Source organism: Pristis pectinata, chromosome 4 (assembly GCF_009764475.1).
Source record: "Pristis pectinata isolate sPriPec2 chromosome 4, sPriPec2.1.pri, whole genome shotgun sequence".
In the NCBI taxonomy this organism is placed as follows: Eukaryota; Metazoa; Chordata; class Chondrichthyes; order Rhinopristiformes; family Pristidae; genus Pristis; species Pristis pectinata.
The window spans coordinates 42674816-42694979 of NC_067408.1; the positions used below are offsets into that span (position 1 = coordinate 42674816).

The 20164-nt window shown below is 38.7% G+C and overlaps 1 protein-coding gene across 2 annotated transcripts in view; it reads left to right on the forward strand.

The window, feature by feature from the left end:
* The window catches only part of cpeb4b (cytoplasmic polyadenylation element binding protein 4b), a 71678-nt gene that overhangs the window by 17286 nt on the left and 34228 nt on the right, over positions 1-20164 (forward strand). Inside the window, exons 2-4 of one of the 2 annotated variants that reach the window (XM_052013712.1) lie at positions 3545-3635; positions 13240-13290; positions 19147-19170. In XM_052013712.1, coding sequence (XP_051869672.1) covers positions 3545-3635; positions 13240-13290; positions 19147-19170 — 166 coding nt within the window. The remainder of the gene's footprint in view (positions 1-3544; positions 3636-13239; positions 13291-19146; positions 19171-20164) is intronic. The other variant, XM_052013713.1, reaches the window with a different exon arrangement.

A 20164-nucleotide genomic window follows, 5' to 3' on the forward strand; every position in this document is an offset into this window, starting at 1 on the left:
ATGGTGGATGTATTGGTTGTCACTTTCCAAAGTACTCTGCAATAGTTCCTGTGGATTGTCGAGTGACAAATATAAGCCCACAATTTTTCTTTGAAAGAGAGACAGCCTAACACAGAAGGGAAATGTTAGCATCTATTATAGAAGATGTGATAACCAGATGTTTAGAAAATATTGGTGGGATTAGACAAAACCAGCATCTATTTAAGGGAAATTGTGTTTGATGCATCTTCCTAGAATTATTTTTTGAAGATGTAACTGGCAGAATAGATGGTCATAGTTGGCCCATTGGCCCACCCTTCAGCCCACCACTTCTATGCTGGTCTTTTTGCCCATCTACACTACTCCCATTTGCCTCCATTAGGTCTGTATTCTTCTATGCCTGGCCTATTCAAGTGCCTGTCTGTCTCTTTAAAGTATCTGATTCCACCATCACCCCTAGCAGTGAGTTGCAGATTTCAAACGCTATTTTAAAGAAAAGTTCCCCTTCAGATCCCCTTTAAAACTCCTTCCTCTTCTTAAATCTGTACCCTCCTGTTTTGATATCCTTACCATGAGAAAAGGATTCTGACTATTTATGCCTCTCTCAATCTTGTATGAATCTATCAGGTCACCCCTTGGCCCCCTTTGCTGAGGGGAAAATGAGCCCTGTCTATCCAGTCTCTCCTCACAACTGAAGTCCTCCAATCAAGGCAACATCTGGTGAATCTCCTCTGCATTTTCTCCAGCACAACCATATTCTTATAGTGTGGTGACCAGAACTACACACAGTACTCCCTGTGTGGTCTAACCAGTGTTTTGTAAAGTTGCAACATAACATTACAATTTTTATATCCCATGCCCTGACCTATGACCATGCTATGTGCCTCCGTCACTCTATCTCCCTGGGTTGCCACTTTCAGGGAATAGTGGACTTGAATCCCAAGTCAAGTCTCTGTTCATCAACATTCCATAGTGCCCTCCCACTTGCTATATATTCCCATCTGACTTCCCAAAATACATCACTTTGCACTGGTCAGGATTAACTATTAATTTCTATCTGCTAATGTGCTGCCCAACTTTCCATTTGATTTGTATCCTGCTGTAGCCATGGACAATGACCTCATTGGATGATCTCTCCAGGCTATCTTCTGTAAGCACTACTGATTAAGTTCTCTTATATTTCCCCCGTCACATCTGAAACTTCTATACCCCAGAATATTAAGCTGCCAGCCCTGCCCTTCCCTCAACTATATTTCTGTGATTGCAATAATTTCATAATTCCAAATGGTGATCCATGCTCTAATCTCATCTGATTTGCCTGTGAGGCTCCTTGCATTAAAGTAACTGCAGTTGAGCCTGCTCCCTACCTGCATCTGTCTGCTTTGCCCATTTATTTATTGATTTATCCTGTACCTTTAAGTTGGTGTTCCCACATGCTACTATGCTTTCACACTTCTTTCTTCTGATTCTACCCCCCCCCCCCCAACTGCTACATTAGTTTAAGCCCTCCCAAACAGCATGAACAAATCTTACTGCAAGGATTTAGTTCCCCTTATAGTTAGGTACAACCTGTCCTCCTTGTACAGCTCTTCCTCTTGCACCAGCTCTTTAGCCACTTGTCTCTGTCCTGTCCTCTTTCTATCCATACAAGCACATGGTCCTAAGATTATAGCCATAGCAGTCCTGCTTTTTTACCTTTTGCATAACTTCCTAAACTTGCTTTGCAGGACTTATCCCTCTTTCTGCCTATGTTAAAACAATCGTGTACCTTTTGGTGGTTCTCCCTCTCCCTTCAGAATGTTCTGTACCTGATCCAAGGTGTCACAAACCCTGGCACCAGGGAGGCAACATACTATTCTGGAGTCTTGTTCTTTGCCACAGAAGTACTGTGGCTATTCTGCTCTCTATGAAATTCCCACCACTACTGCTTGCCTAGACTTTTCCCTTCCCTGCTGTGTATCAGTGCCAAATGTGCCACAGTTTAGCTGCTCCTGCTTCTTTCCTCAGAGGCCAGCCAACCAACAGCATCCAAAATGATATATCTGCTTTAGAGAGGAATGCCCATAAGGATTCCTACACTTGCTGCCCTTGCCTGGTGGTCATCCATCTTCCTTTGTATACTTGCAGTGTGACTAACTTGCTAACCTTGGTATCTACAACATTTTCTGTTTTTACCTGCCCCCCCCCCCCCCCCCCAAAAACCCCTTGAGCTACAACTAAACACACTTCCTGCAGGTCGAGTCCCCAGGAGAGGTCCTTGATTTCTCATATCCTTCATGAAGAGCATGCCACTGCCCTAGATTCCATATCCTTTTATTCCTATCCCTTCTACTAAGGAATGGAAGAAAAATAAAACCTTACCTGACTACTACTTGACCTCCATATCAAAGTCTGACACAGCAAAGCTGCCACTTTGACATTAACATCAGATAATGGAAAATTGGCAGATGTAATGTGATGTATTTGTGTCTTGACAAGGTGATTTAGACAAGTTGAGCAATTGGGCAAATACATGATAGATGCAGTGAATGGCTAATAGTGATTTAGATTGGAAAATGTTTGTGTACAAGGCAATCTAGGTGTCCTTGCAAAGCAGACACTGAAAGCAAACATTCCTCACTTTAATATTTTTGCTAATTTTAGTCTTCACTGCCCTTTTCTCTTTCTCCCCCCCCCCCCCCCCCCCCCCCCACCCACTTCATGGCTAAAACTTTCTACTTTAGTAAACAAACTCATGATGGGCTTCTCTAACAGCTTTGAGAATTAAATGCTTCTCTGCTGTGGCTTACTGTTTTTTTTCAACATTTGCTCCCTCTCATTCTGAATTGTCATTTTGTACCATCTAGTCATTTTGTTAAATACTCTTCATATTGCCAGTGTATTCAGATCAACTAATTCACTAAACTTGTTCTTTGGGGCTTGCTTCCCCTCTCTATGATTTTTTTTAAAAACTTGGAAAATATACCTGGTATTTATAATTGCTGCTCATCACTATTTCCCTGATTCTTTAATTCTGTAAAGATGCTATGGCACTTTCCAGTTACCTGCTGTCATTCTTTAGTCATAATTTGATTTGGCATATTTTGCATTTTTTCTTGGAAGTCATCCCAATTATTCGTCGACAAGGAATGATTAGTGTTTTGTGCAACTTTAATGTTCAATAACATTATTCCAAAATGTTTCAACCTTAAACTTCATGATTTGTAGGTAAATGTCTCAAAATACTGTTAAATCTTGCCCCTTATTATGAGGAGAGTTTGATTAAAGGAAAATCTGTTTTTACATCTTTTTTTAAATTGTAGCTGAATTGTTTTTACAGCAGTTTTGGATGAAAAACTTCTAATTGCACATTTTCAAAGGGTTACTTATTTGCAGTAATTCAATGCCTAAAATATTTTCAGTCTTTGAAAATGTGTAATTGTTTGAATATTTCATAATTGTAAATCTAGTAACAAATTTGTTTTTAAAAAAAACCCTACTCCTAGTTTGTAAGTAACTAATGTTAACCAATATTTCTTTCTGCCATAATTTGTCTTCAGTATTTAAACAACATTTCTTTTTCCAGGATCGAACTAGATTATATGACACTTTAAACATGCATTCATTGGAGAGTTCACTGATTGACATCATGAGAGCTGAACAGGACCCACTGAAAGGTAAATGCAAGCTTCAAAAGGCATGTTATACAACTTTTATATCAGATGTTCAGCTTTAAGTTGAGATTTTGGCCATAATGAAAGTAATGTTTTGGTGGCTACAGAACACCTGTCTTTTTCCATAAATATTATTAAATGAAACAAGAATATTGTAGATTTGAATTAAGCAAACAGTGCTAAGATTTACATCCTAAAAATAGTTTCTTTTATAATTCCAACTGGAAAGGTTATTTATGGCAATGGTGGTGTACTGCTGTGAAATTGACAACAGATACAGCTTTTCTCCTTTGCACCCATGTAATTATTTGAATTTCAGTCTTAAAATGGGAAAAACTTTATTGGTTTGGATGATTTGAATCTATGGATCTGTTGAATGATGTTTATGATGTCAAAAGCATTCAAAACATTGTATATGGGATGAGTGGAAATCTTCCTGAGGGTAAAGAATATTGGGAAGGAGAAAGCAGAAGAAAGTGGTAATACATGAGAAGTGGAAAACAATATTGCTAGGGATAGAGACACGGATGCCAAAGTCTATTAACGTGAACTTTATTCTTGGACTTTATTCCCTGGAGCTCAGGAGAATGAGGGGAGATCTTGTAGAGGTATATGAAATTGAGGGGTATAGGTATGTTTTTTTTTCTCCCCCCCCCCCCCCCCCCACCCCCCCCAAGGTTGGGTGAGTCTAGAAGTAGAGGACATGGGTTTAGAGTGAAAGGTGATGTATAAGGGGAATCTGAGGGGGAACTTCTTCACCCAGATGGTGTAAGTGTGGAATGAGCTGCCAGTGGAAGTGGTAGATGTGGGTTTCATTGTAACATTTAAGAGAAGTTTGGATAAGTACATGGATGGGAGGGGTATGGTCTGGGTGCAGATAGATGGAACTAGGCAGAAGATCAAATCAGCATGGACTAGATGGGCAGTAAGACCTGTTTCTGTGCTGTAGTACTCTGACTATGAACAACAGAAGAGGTTTTGTGTGAGGGTACAGTAAATCTTGAAGGGATGTTCCTATTCCTCCAGTGGAGTTTTTGAGAGCTGTAATTTTGGAACATACAACCAAAAACAAAAGGAAATTGTTGAATGTGTTCAGACAAAAGATGGGCAAAAAGCTACAACAGATAAGGAATAAACTTTTCTCCTTTGCACCCATGCCTCACTTTCCTTGGGATAATGATGGCCTTTATTAATGATGGCCTTTATCAATGATGGCACAGTTGGTTTGGGGGGGGGGGGCGGGGACACATTCTTTCTAGGTTGGGCATTGTATGGATTAGCTGATGAGAAAATTGAGTGGAAGCCATCAAATGTGGAAGACAACATTAGAGAGGATATGTAGAATGAGTAGTGATATGAAAATGATATTTAAGAATGTGAGACAGTTGTGCTTGGTGTAAAATTCTGAATTGTGAGTGTTGCATAAGTGAGAAAGCATGGTAATGGCTGCATCCCTTTGTCAGCAGCATTGTTTTTTGGTTACAGAAGCTTCAGGAAATTCTTGGATCCCAAGGACACCAAAGGTGGGGAAGACTGGTACAGTTGTGTTGAGAAGAGGCCATAAGGGTGTCCCTCAGACTGTGATACCTTTTAAACTTGGCAGCAAACTTGAGGGCCTGCAGAATTTTGGAGATTGGAAGTTTGTAGATATGATAAAGGGCTGTCCAGTGAAGATGTTTATTGATACTGTTGCAGATTACTTGATAATGGATTATGAGATAGATGACCAGTTGTTCTGTGCAACTCCATTCTGCAGGAATACACTGAGGTAGGGACCTTGCAGATTCTTAGAAAATTGTAATGTATAGTCAAATACAAGGATATGAGAGAAAGCTGCCAATGATTGCAGCTGATTGCACTAAACAGTCAATACTGATGTGAAAGGACTAGCTTTGGACCCAGTACTTTAATTAGCAATTCAATCTATGGCCTTGATGTTTGTGGCACCAGTTCATTCAATGGTATTGTTGGCTACAAGCCCACACTTGCCAGGTGGAAGAGGAGATGTATGAATTGAACCAGAATGGTTCAACACAGCAAGTGTTATACAACAGGGAAACAGGCCCTTTGGCCCAGCTGGTCCATACTGAGCAAGATACCCATCTAAGCTGGTTCCATTTGGCCCATATCCCTCTAAACCTTTCCTATTCATGTACCTGTCCGTCCCTTTTTAAGAAATGATTACAAATGATTAGCAGTGTAATCACAAATTGAACTTTCTTTTTCCACCCCCGCCCCCCCCCCACCCCCCCCGGCCTCACCAGACATTTTTGCAAAATTGGTCTCTTGAGCAGTTGAGTGTGGACTGAATCACCTGACTGTTATGTGCAAGGGGTAATATGCCTATACCAAGCTACCATGTAGCATTCCTTCCAAAATGGATGTGATGATGCAAGAGATCCTGGAGAATCAGAATTGGGTTTATTATCACTGACTTGTATGTCATGAAATTTGTTTTGCAGCAACAGTACAGTCCAAAGGCAAAATTACTATAAATTACAAAATAAAGTGCAATAAAAAAGAATAACAAAGTAGTGTTCATGGATCATTTAGAAATTGGAGGGGAAGAAGCGATTCCTAAATTGTTGTGTGTCTCTTCAGGCTCTTGTTACTACCATCAAGGAGGAAGTATGAGAAGATAGCATGTCCCACATGGTGAGGGTCCTTAGTGATGGATGCCACTGCCTTGAGGCATCGCCTCTTGACAATCTCCTCGATGATGGGGAGAGTTATGCCTGTGATGGAGCTGGCTGAGTCTACAACCCTCTGCAGCCTCCTGTGATCCATAACAAAAAGCAGCAGGAATAGGCCTTTTGGCTTTTTGACCCTGCTCCACCACTCATCAAGATCATGGCTGATTATCTACCTTGATGCCATTTTCTGCACTGTTCCCATATCCCTTGATTACATAGGCTATTAAAGAACTACCTTCCGTAGAGACTGAACAGAACAAATGAAGGTGTGGGCGTTGTATTCAGCAGATTACATAAGCAGAAATATCTAGCTAAAATGGAACAAATGTGCATTTATGCAATCTTGAGTGACCTCTTGAATTTGGAATCAGTGCGAATGGTCTGAGACTTGTATCAGAGAAGTAGTGCCTGTGTTGGATGCCAAAGAATTGTACTAACTTTCCTCTGCTTCACTATTACTTTGGCCACCAGAGTTCCACATTATACTCAATTTCTGGCTTTGGTGTGAAGAGCTGCAAAGGGCATTTCAATTAATATTGAATAAAACTTAGCTTTGACACTTCCTTGGTTATTGATGTTTTATGACTATCATGTAATATCTTTAGCAATAGGGTTGGTGCAGTAACAAAATTGTGGCATGACCACTCATGTTTTCTGCACCCTCTCCTCCAGTGAGGAAACTGGTGCACAAATTAAGAGGGTCTAGCTGCCATTTTTGGGATTCTGGTTGGTGGACATTTCACTCTGGACACAGATCAAAAGTTGCTGGACTGATGTCTGTTTTGATAATGGTGATTCCAATGATGAGCTATCCTTTTGTTGCACTTGAACTATTCTATTGACCACTGCATATAAAAACAGATTGATACAGCAGATGATTTATCACAGTTGCTTTTACAGAGAGCCAATGACTAATTCAGAACAGCACATTTTTCACTTGCAAGATATCAATTCTGATTTCTGATCACAGCTGAAGAGATTGTTAGCCCCCCTGCCCCCCAAATAAAATGTGTTCCTTCAAGCCAGACGTGCCTGTTGGGGTGGAATAAGTCAATGATGTAAGTGAATGCATCAGGCCTTTCCAGATAATGAGCAGGTTAACATGAGCTGTCAGTGAACCACAGTTGCCTAAAGTAGAGCCTCAGAAGTGACCCTGAAGATATTAGAAGCTGCCATATTGAAGGATGCCCTTGCTCTGCAGATGGTAATCTTTGATATGAAGAGAGTTGCTGGAGGCTATGTAAACTAGCTTGGGATTGATCTATTGGAATCCCGTGTAATGTCAGACCTGCAGGCCACAGCTGCTTTGGTGCAGACAATGGCAATGTCAAGCTGATCCCTTCCAGAAGGTGCATTTTTTTCAGCTGGGAATGGAGTAATATTATCCTGGTTGATAGTCATTTGAAGTGACAGTTGTTGTTTTGGATTGTGCTCTTCTGTCTGTTTTTCCTTCCTGGGGAACTGGTTTATGATGGTCTGTCCATATGGTGAAGAGACCATCACTGGACAAGGAGTTCAAGAGGTCCACAAATCATCAGCTTGCATTGCTTCTGCTAATGTACAAGACCACTCCTTGCTTCACCATAAGGTATTCTCTGGCTGAGATGCCAATAATTGACATTTGGGAACACAGCTGAACTTGGTGTTTCAATTTAGTGCCTGTTTACTTCCAATCACCTGCAATTCTAAGGGAATCCAGGCCACAAAGGATTTTAAGGTAGAATTCTGGAAGTTCTGAGAGTCAGGAATTGCTGGCAAAAATGGACAACAGGTGGAAAGGTTCACAAATATCAATTAGTGCATGCTGTTGAAGGTGGCATTCAAGAACTAAGTGCTGGATGACCATGAGTTTAATTTGTAGGGTAGGTTCAATGCTACTTAATCGGACAAAGCATAAATAGGGAAATATCAAAAGCATGAATTGCAGTTGTCATGGGTGATTTTAATTATGGTTGGACGAATCAAAGGTACTGTCGAAAATAAAGCGCGGCCTATCTGAAAATGAGGTTTTGGGTTTGGCCATGTGTAATTTGGTAAAATTGTTAAGATATGGTTAAGGATTCCCTCCTCCCCTCCCCCAGGGAGTAGTGATCACAACATGGTAGAATTTCAGTTACAATTCAAAAGTTAACACCCAAGTCTATAATTAAAGGCAATTACAATGGTATGAATGTAGTTCTTTGGAGTTGACCAGGTAAATGGATTAAGGGATTGGTGAATGAATGAGCACTGGCAAATATTTAAACAGCTAATTCATAGTGCTTAGCAGAAATTTATCCAAAGAGGAAAAATGAACCATCCATGGTTAACAAAGGAGGTAAAGGAAAATATTAGAAACTAGCAACAACTAGCAATAAACAAGAGAATTGGAAGTTTTACGGAACCAGCAGCAAAAGACAAATGTTAATCTGGAGAGAAAATTGAGAGAATTAGCATGTAATATCAAAATCAAGGATTTCTGTGTGTATATGGATATAGAGAGGGGGAGAAAAATGAAGATGGTAGGTAGTGTAAGTGTAGGACCCCCTAAAGAATGAGATTGGGAAATTAATAATGGGATAAAAGGTTAAGTTAAATCAATACTTTGCATCAGCCTCCATGGTAGAGGATACTGCAAATGTTCCAAAGTTATCTGAAGAGCTAATTTCAAATAACATGCAAGAACTTGTAACAATCACTATCATGAGGGACAAGGCATTTTGTTTTTTGGGGGTGGGGGGGTGAGAAAACTAATGGGATTAAGGCAGACAAGTTGCTAGGTCCCAAAAACTTATACCAAAGTGTTTTGAAGGAAGCAGCTGTATATATGTGGAGCTATTGGTTGAAGTTTGTCAAATTCAGAGTTCTGTGAAGTTGTCAGTGATTGTAGACTGTAGATGTGACAACATTGTTCAAGGGAGGAAAAGGGGCAGGTGGGAAGCAGGTACCTGTAGGTGCAAGGTGAGTCAATAAAGAATGGCTAGTCATTTTGAGAAACAATGCTATCAAATCAACATAGTTTTATGAAAGAAATCATGTTTCACAAATTTGATTTCTTCAAGGATGTAAGAAGCAGAGTTCGATAAACCTGTGGATGTTACATATTAGACAAAGTGTGACAAAAGACTGGTGAACAAAACAAGAGCACATGGTATTAGAAGTGTTAGCACAGATTGGTTATCCCATAAGTAGGGACCTCTGTATTCTTGTGTATGAATTGCAAAAAAAAAAATTAGCAGGAAGTACAGCAAGTGGTTAGGAGGCAATGGCATGTTGTCCTTGTAGCAATACAGGGCAACATGCCATTGCCTCCTAACTCACTTGTTGCACAGGTGAGGCTGCATCTGGAATACTGTGCAGTTTTGGTCCCTTTAAGAAAAGATGTACTGGCATTGGAGGCAGTCCAAAAAAGATTCACCAGGCTAGTTCCTGGGATGAGGGTTTTCTTATTACCAGCAGTTGAAGAAATTAGACCTGTATTCTTTTGAAGTTTAGAAGAATAAGAAGTGATCTTATTGAAACACAAAATCCTGAGGAGGCTTGACAGGACAGATGTTGAAATATTTCCACTTATGGGGAGATCTCAAATGAGGGGATATAGTTACAAGATGGGGGACCTGTTATTTGGAACTGAGATGAATTGGAACTTCTTGAAGAGGTTGGTGAATCTTTAGAATTCCCTACATAGAGTCGTGGAGACTAGATCATTGTAGGTACTCAAAGTAGCTTTTAAAAAAAATCAGGAAATTGAGCACTTTGGGAACTGGCATAGAATAGATGAGGTCTGGGGCAGATTAGCCATGCTCTCATTGAATGGGTGCAGCATGTTTGAAGAGCCAAGTGACATACTCCTATTTCCTTGTTAATGTGAGCAAGAAAGAATTAAATATGCCAGGCTTTAATGTTTCAGGAAAGGTACAGAAATTGGATAGTGAAGTTAAATGCATCAACACTTAAAATGATTGAATTTCAGTAGGCACAATTATAATTGGAATAGTTGTTTTGTGGTATTAGCTTGCAACATCACTGAAAAATGTCCAAAGGGTATTTCATTTGGTTCACAAAAAGTAAATCCTTCGTTCTGCTGCAGATGCAAATTGAAGGAAGCAGTGATTGGTGTCTCTGCTTGCTGGAAATGTAGCAACTTGGGACAGTTTCACTTGGTTCACTGTTCATATCCATGACTTTGGATATACAGCTCTTTTAAGTAATCATTCAGATACAGTACCTTTTAAAACCTGAGGATTTTTCTGTACTGGACCTTCAGGCATTGAGTTTCAGAAACTGTTACTTAAATTTTTCTTCAACTCCACTCTAATTCCACCAATTAACAAGACTCTGTTACTTTTTAGTTATAACCAAAGGTATGGATGAAAATTTCAGCAGCAGCGTAGCTGAGATGGGGATAAAATCGAGCAATGTTCCAGAGATAAAATAAGTTTGTGTTGACATGGACATATGGTTATAATGATGCCAAGACTGCAATCAGCCTGCTTCAGCCTCATTGTTGCCAGGGAGAAGGATGGAGTTGGTTGCAAGGAAACAGTTGTGGTGAGGGCCAAAAACAGCAGCTTAAGTCTTTGTACTGTTCAATTGGGCAAGCTTTCTTCTCATTCGCTTGCTATTTCAATAGTGCAATAAGAAAATGTAAGTGACCACTCAGCATTTTGCTATCGTGACAAAGACACATTCAACAAACTTGCAGGCCACTTCTCTCTAATTTTAGATGTGCCAAAAGTAGGAAAGCTCTCCCAACAGTGAGTTTTGCTTGAATAGTCTGTCTCAAAGTATTTCCTTTCAGCAAATGTTCAATATTTCTGTCATACTGTCTCACTGAGACACCTGCTAGAAGTAGTGGTACAGGTTGGAGGAAGTGGAGTTTACCTGCTTGTTTCCTCTGGGCACTCCAGTTTCCTCCTGCACCCAAAAGAATTGCAGTTTGATAGCGATTATTTACAATGACCAGTTAAGCTAACCATTTAGATGAGTGGTAGAATCTTTGGGGGTGGTGGGGAGGGGGTAGGAGGCAGAATGATAAGAATGTGGGGAGAATAAAATTGGGGATTAATGTAGGATTAGTGTAAATTGGTTGAATGATCAGCAAGGACTCTGGGCTGAAAGACCTGTTACCTCACCATCTCTCTGACTCTGGCAGACTTGGATTACCATAGCAATAAACAAATACAAAAATTATTGAAATTATGCTTCAGTTAATCAGGACATTGAGACCACAAATACTGAGATCCCAGCAGCAATCACTGGTACATCGCTTGCTACATCCAGACCTCTTTAAAATGACCAGTTTATCACTTCCAATATTTAACATTCTTTCTCCTTAACACTAATGTGTATTATTTTCCCCTCTTCCATGAAGGCAGATACAGAATTATCATTTACAACTTTACACATCACTTGTCTCCATTAAACCTTCTGTGTCCTCTGGCTGATGCTTGCCCAGAGTGACAAGCCAGTCTATGCTAGAGTTATAAAGTCGTAGTCACACAGCATGGAATCAGGCCATGCTGACCGAACTTCCCATCTAAGCTAGTCCCATTTGCCTGTGTTTGGTCCATATCCCTCTAAACCTTTCCCATCCATGTACCTGTCCAAGTGCCTTTTAAATGTTGTTAATGTACCCACCTCAACTACTTCCTCTGGCAGTTCATTCCATATACTGACCATTCTTGGGTGGGAAAAAAAAATTACCTGCTCCAGTTGCTATTAAATCTCTCCCCTCTAACCCTAAAGCCATGATCTCTAGTTCTTGATTCCCCGACCCTGAGAGACTATGCACATTCACCCTATTTCCCCTCAATATCTTGTATACCTCCTTAATATCGCCCCTCATTCTTCTACACTCCAATGAATAGTCTCGACTTCCCTCCATAACTCAATCCCTTGAGTCCTGGCAACATCCTTAAATCTCCCCTGCACTCTTTCCAGCTTAATGGCATATTTCATATAGGAGGGTGACCTAAACTGGACACAATATTTCAAATGCGGCCTCGCCAATGGCTTGTACAACTGCAACGTAACATCCCAACTTCTATACTCAATGCCCTGACTGAAGTCCAGTATACCAAAATCCACCTTCACCACCTGCATTGCCACTTTTGGGGAACCATGTACTTGTACTCCTAGGTCTCTCTGTTCTACCACATTCCTCAGGGCTCTACTGTTCACTGTGAAAGTCCTACCCTGTGTCATCTGCAGACTTACTAGCCATGCCTTGTGTATTCTCATCCAAATCATTGTAGATATTTCAAGCTTCCACCCAGTTTGTTCCTTAAACCAGGTAGATCACTGGAAATTTAAGCAGAAATCAGTGACTGCTGGTGTGGCACATGATCACATTTTTCAGAGTTTACTGGTTGTAATGCATCTGTGAACAAATTCAAGGAATAAGTCTAAAAGGCACAAAGCATTTTTAAAAATTGACAAACTGATTTGCAAGACATAAACATAGATTTTTAATGTATTAATTAAGTCACAGTCGCATGTTGGCCATGCTCGTATAGATGAAAATGGTAGCTGTACAGAAATTTTAGTGAAAGAGTTGAGACATTTTAAACGGAAACCAACAGTCCCAATGCAAATGTATAATTATCTTTTAAACAAAAAGAACAGTACTATGTCCATATGCATCAGGTTCTTTTAACAATATGGATTCGTTTTTGCAATCATTTAACTTTGGCCTGCTCTATGGTACAACTAATGACAGCAACACCAAAATTAGTCCTGTAGACTTTAAAATGCTGAAAGAGTCAAGTAACTAAGTAAATTTAATGGATTAAAAATCTGCAAGTTAAGAACAAAACTACAATCTCTCAGGGCCTTGAACATTACATGGATGTTATATGGCTATTACCTGAAAAGAGTAATTTTTGAACTGTTTCTGTTCATAGCTGCTTATAACTTGTTGCATCTTTTGATAGGTCGTTTAAACTATGCGCATCCTGGGTCAGACAGTCCTCTTCCTATTAATGGTGAGTATTTGTTATAATGTTCTAAGTATCATCTTGTTTTGCTATCATTGGGCACTTAACTTTCTTCAAAGAATTGCAGGCACAACTAGCACTGTATTACTGTGGTGCAGAACACCAGAAATTCAATGTGTCCTTCCTCCCAGCAGTAGATGCTTTTGGTCCAGTGGGTTCTATTCTGAGGAAATCTGCAAGTACAGTCCTTCATTTTCTGTAAGTGTTAATTTAGGATCTATTATCAAAACCTTTTTAACCTCTAACAACTGATCTTGAAAGTATTTTTGTTTCATTACAAAATGATGAAAACTATGCTAGCTGCATAGTGGAATAGTGCTTCTACTTATAAAAGCTTTTAAGTTGGTACCAAATGACCAATGGATTTCATTACATTTCAAGGTCAGTAATGGAGCTATAATTGGAGAATTTCTGCACTCTTTATTGCATTGATCAGCAAGCAGATCAGAAGAGGTTCATGTTGTCATTAAATAATTATACCATAAATCCTAATAGATTTTCAGAACTTTCCTCATTCTAGATTTTTTTTTCTGGTATCCAATCAAGAAAAAGATGAAATCAAAACAACTTGGAGTATCATTGATTTGCTGATTAAAGCTTTGAATTTATTATAATCTCAAAGTATTTGAGCACTTTTGTGGTCTTTGTATAAGCATTATTATTTTTATACTTAACTGCCAACCATCATTTACCCCAAATGTCATTCTTTGTCGGTAAAAGAATCCATATTTTAATTCTTTTTGCAGCACAGTTTCAGTATTTCTGAATTAACAGTAGAGCTTTCTGAATTAGAAAACTATTGTTGAAAGCTTTTTTTGTGCTTGTAATGGTGTGTAATGACATTTGGTGCTACAGCTGACAAATGTCTTTTAGAGGGCTGTGTAGTAAATGAATAACTGGATTGGCAAAGAACTTTGTAAATGAATGCTGTTTGAGCTTTAATTTCTGTTATACTGGACATCTTTGAACATCTAGAATCCTGGTAATGCACAGAAGGTCTTGACACAAGTAGATCATGTGTATAGTTAATGCTGAATAACTTCAGTAGGCTGTTAGCATGACGTGGTAATTTATGCATCACTCATATACACTTAATATTTTGCTAATGTTTTTTTTCGTAACTCTGAACATGGGAAATTTTGTTCTTCTTTTGTGCTCAAATGCCAAATGAGGAAAATAACTTGAACGGGTGATGGAAAAGTAAACCCACCCAGAAGTGGGAAACATAATGATGAGTGAAGCAAAATGGCATTTAAAGTTACTTTTTAAAACAAAATCAAAGAGAAAAATAAACTAAACTTCTATTAATTCTTTTAATGGTAATCGCAATGATGCTCTAATGCACAGTGCATAAATGTTCCAAAGCTAGTGTAGGAATGGTGCACAGATTTATTCTGTGACAAATGTTACTCAGTTTACATTAATGACAATTCTTCCTGTTGCTAATTTCTTGCAAAGGTTAAACTAAGCAGTGGCTCTTTATCAGATGAATAACTGTCAGCCTTCATAGTTTTATGGATGTAGAAGATTTAGTTCCATTCCTTTTATTGCTAAATGTATGAAGGAGAAATATTTTCTTGCTCAAAATTTGCTTTTCAATGATTTCTGCACCAAGATCTTCAGAAAACATCTTAATCAAACTTAAATTATTTTTTATTTTTAATGTTCCTCATTGAAGCAGGACATTTACATTAATCCTTGCCTGTGATCATCAGACATGCATTCTGGCTTTTTAATTTGCAGATTAAGGATCATAACCAATATCAAAAAAGATTGCCTGCTTTTGATGATTTACTTCCACAGCAGAACACTCAATTTCATTATTTTTAAATCATTTCATGTTATTCAATGTAAAGCTTATCCCAGTTGGGTTTGTCTACAGGTATTAGCTTGCATATTTCAATGAAGTGATATCTATCTTCTCTGTACCTCTACGTATTAGTGTTGGTTAGAAATATTTTGGCATACTTAAGTAATGGAATGAAACACAACTGACCTATTGATGGACTCTGGAGAATTTTAATCTATCTGTAAATTTGTCTGGAAAATTCAAACTTGAGCATGTACCTACAATTTTCAGAAGTTAAAGATCTTATTTACTATTAGTTTCTTGGTTTTCAATAAGAAAGAGCTTGGCTTCCAGTGCAAATTGCAGTTATCTGAAATGTTAACTCTTGATCAGTAAGCTTGTAGTATAATTCATCACTTGATTTTTCCAAGTGTAAAGTTGAAATGTGGTTGAAATAGAAATTACAAAAACAGACTCTACAATTTACTTGTAGCTGCACAACTTGTAGAACAATTTAGTTTTAAGTGCATTTATATATTTAGATTTGGACAGAAGCATGCAATTTTAATTTTTGCCCCAGAGTGTGAGGTGAGAAAGTAGGTAGAAAGGGGTTTGAGCATGGTAAGGCTTGAAATGGAAATGTATATAAATGTAGGAGTAAGATGGCTCCTTCCCTCACACCTAACTCCTGAGCCTACACTAGTATTTAGTAAGATCATGACTAATCTGATTTTTAACCTCAACTTCACTTTCCGGCTTTTGATCCACTTCTCTGTATCCGCGTTAACATTTAGATTCTGCTTCTGCTGCTGTTGGAGGAAGAGCTCCAAAGGCTCTAAACTGAGAAAATATTTTGCCTCGTTGACTTGAATTGATGACCCATTATTAGTCAGCGACCTCTGGTTCTAGATTTTCCCTTGGAAACTTCTTGACCATGTCCATTCTGTCAAGATCCAGTCGAGTTCCTTCTTGCTCTTTTAAACTCTAGCACATAGAAGCAGAATCTATCCAGCCTTTCTCATTAGAGAACCTGTTCATTCTGGGTATTAGTCATTGTAAGATCTCAAGTCAGAATCTTACAGCATGGAAACAGACCATTTGACCCAACTTGTCATGCTGACTAGTGGGCATTTTTTGTGTTAACCCCAACAAGCTGTTTGGCCCACAACATCCATGCTGACCATCCACACTAATCCCATCTGCCAGCAGTTGGTCCATAACCTATGCATAGGCAATTCAAGTGTTTGTCTAGACATTACTTAAACACTGACAACAAACCAGCTTCAACCACTCTGTCAGGCAGTGCATTCCAGGTTTTGCCATTCTCTGGGTGAAGGCGGCCCCTCCTCATGTTCCCTCTAAATCTCTTCCCTTACCCCAAATCTGTCTATCTCCAGTTTTATTTACCTCTGACAGGGTAGACTGCAGGAAGCTTTCCCCCCAATCTATATCCCTCATAACATATACCTCAATCATGCCTCCTCTTGACCACCTCTGCTCCAGGGAAAATAGACATAACTTCCCCAGTCTCTCCTCATAACTGAACTGCTCCATCCCAGGCAATATCTTGGTGCATCTCTTCAGCCTCATCCAGTGCCATCTCAGCTGTCCTTTAGCATGGTGGCCAGAACTACACACACACCATTTGAGGTTTGACCAAGTTTTATAAAGTTCAGTGCCCTGACTAATGAAGGCAATATCCCATGTACCTTCCTAACCATATAATCTACCTGTCTTGCCACCTTTGCAAATGTATAGGCTTGTACTCCAAGGTCCCTCTGTTCCTCAATATTCCCCAAGACCCTATTATTCATGGTGTATGTGCTAGCCTCATGAGTACTCTCCAAAATGCATCACCTTGCATTTGTCTGGAATGAACTCCTTCTGCAAAGTCTGGATTACTTAGGTTTTAACATCCTTCCAGATATGCTCTCACCAATGCCTCTTAACCTCTAATTTTGTATTCACTTCCCTGAGAAATAACTATAACCTTGCTAACTTTCCTAATTACTTGCTATAGATGCATGTTAGCCTTAGTGACTTAGGTATTGGGTCACCCAGATCCCTCTGCATCTTCAGAGCTCTGAAGACCTTTGCCACTTTTTTTTGCCAAAATTGACTATTTCACACCTCCCCATTATATTCCATTTACCAGATTTTTGCCTATTTATTTAACATGTTTATTGTTCTGTAGCCTTGCTTTCCTGTCTATTCTGCTAATATAGCCATGTGTGCCGTAATGCACTAAGAAATGTGTAATTTTATTTTGGATAAACATCAAGATTTAGCTTCTCAAATGAATCCATAAATGCAAAAGGGTGGATATAGCCATAAGAACTCAAGGAGCATTGAAGAAATGTATGTCATTACAAGTAACCTTACAGAATGGCTGTGACAAATGTACTATGTAGGTTTATCAGAATTATTTTCATGGTTGAGAAGCTAATTGTAATGAAAGGCTTGAAATACGTTTGTCTTTTAAAAGCACAGGAGCAAAACTGACCATAAAGAGGGTACTAAACTATATCTGCGCTTGATGCAAATGAAATACATTGTGATAAGTGGCTTTAAGATGAAGTTTGACTAGTAAAAATTGAGTATTTGGATGTGTAGCAGACCAACATTATACCTGAAATTTTCTGAAGTCACTTCTGATTTATTTTGAATTTAATGATACTGCATCAACTCCCAAATACTATGCAACATGAAGGATGCACATAGTTGAGATGTAATTTAAGCATTTTTCATTGCAGGATACACTAGCTTTATCAAATCAATGAGCTACGGTCATAACCTAAAATCTTTACACAAGCATACTTTCTGTTATGAAACTTCAGTATATTAAATTTTCCTCCCATGTGAAAGTTTCTTTGAAGTAAGTTTTGCCTTCAAGATACATTAATGTTAATAATGTTCTTGTGCATGATATAACCTCCTTTTGCTGTACTGTCTTTGCATCAGGAGCTTAATTGAGATCTATATAAATGAGCATAGATGAGATGATACTGTGCATTATGTACAGTTAAGGGCAAGAAGACTATTTGAGAGTGAGCAGTTCAAGTTTCTGTTTAAAACTGTCATGTTGGCATGTATTAGACTGTCTTGTATTCTGTTTTGGGGTCAATTGTGCATACTTTGTATTAATAAAAATGTTATGGTGCAGAACTAGGGTGCCTCATGGTAAATGGCTCGACTCCCTCACGTTCCTTCACTCCTGCAAAGCTCTGGTCTGAATACTGTACACTCACCCAAAGCGGCATTCAAGAAATTGCTTTAATTTGAGACTCTAATCTGCTTGATCAGGACTCCGTCTACTGACTTAAATATTCATTCTATCCTCAACAGGGTTGCTGCAGCTGCACCATATACAAACTATATAATGTGTTTCAGCAATTCACCATGGCTTCTCTAACAGCAACTCCCAAACTCTAACCTTGGAGGGGAAAAAAGGCAGCAGATGGCATGGAAACAGTTTCACTTCTATTCTTATTCATCCAAGTTGCGCACTGTAGTAACTTGAACTTGCATCACAGTTTTTCATCACATGATGAAAAGCTCAGTGGTCCTAATTTAGTAAGTGTGGGAGCACCTTCCATCACACAAGTTGCAGCTGATCACAAAGGTGGTGCACAGCACCTGCTCAGAGCAGTTAGATATCACTCTGGTAGAAACATTTTTTCAAATAAAGTACTATAAATTTTAACCAAATGACTAACTGTATGCTTTATGTACTGGGTTAATTATGAGTGCTCTGATTTTTTTAAACTGTTTTCATAGAGTCAAGAACTCACCAGGAGGAGTTGGGTTGGTTAAGTGTTCATTATTAATCAGTATACTCGATCCTGTCTTTTGTCCCTTCATCACAAGAAGTGATAATTTGGCATTACATCTTTATCAGTTCCATAGTAATTGGCTTTGGAATTTCAGCATTAGGTATTTCCTGTCCTTTGTCATTTGAAGATGCAAAATGAAACCAATGTAAACTGTTTCCATGACCAACTATTCCATTCTATTTTCTCATGATTGAAAAGTATTTTCTTTCTGTTTACATGCAGCAAGGACATATGGGAGAAGGAGAGGTAAAACAATGAAAATTAGTATAATGTATTCATAGTATTGCATCTCAGAATAATGGACTAGTATTTTCATCACTTTTATTTTACACAGCTCTTCAAATAAGTGTTTGTTTCATATGCAAACAAGTCTATTTTACTTAAAATACATATCACATTTTCAGTGTACATCTGTAATATAATTGTAGACCCAAGCTTTCTATTTGAGATTCACAAAGCTGGTTTCAACTTTTATTTCATGAGTATATAGACTTCAGATATTATGCATATTTGAACTTTCTAGAGGCATTGGAGAAAAATTTAGGGCAGATTTGCTCATTGGGGAAAACTAATAAACTAACCCCCTGCTACCTAGTTTGTTTGGTTTGTCAAGATCTTTTGAGCTTCTGAGTCATGGAGAAAAATGCCCTTTTTGGTATGTACTCCAATTGATATTGTTTCAAATTTGGATCCCAAGTAGGTAAAATAGTTGGTTTAATGTTCTGATAAACCACCTCACAACTTGAAGGCTGTTCACTTTTTTTAGGACTATTACAATGCATTTGAAAATAGTACAGAAATAAAACTGGAAAATGTTGGAAATACTCAGGTCAATGAAGAGGGGAAAAACTGTTAATGGTTCAGCTTGCTGACGTTTCATGACAACTGGCAAATTTTGATAGCAACTGGAAAGTCTGGTTTTAGGAAATGCTTGAACTTGGTGCTGAATCTGGAGGGCTGTAAATGTGCTGGACCAGAAGATAAGACACTATTCAAGAAGCTTGCACTCATTGAATAAGGCCAGTGTGAGAAGCCAAAGACTGAGGGGGGTCAGTGAGATTGAGGATTTAAGTGGTAGCTGTAAATTCTGCTTCACCCTTGCAGATGGAATGAAGGTGTTCTGCAGAATGGTCAGCCAATCTGTACATAGTTACTCTGATATAGAGGAGACTACATTTTGAGCACCCTGTGCAGTATACTGAATTGGAAGAATTGCAAGTGGATTATTGCTTCACTTAAA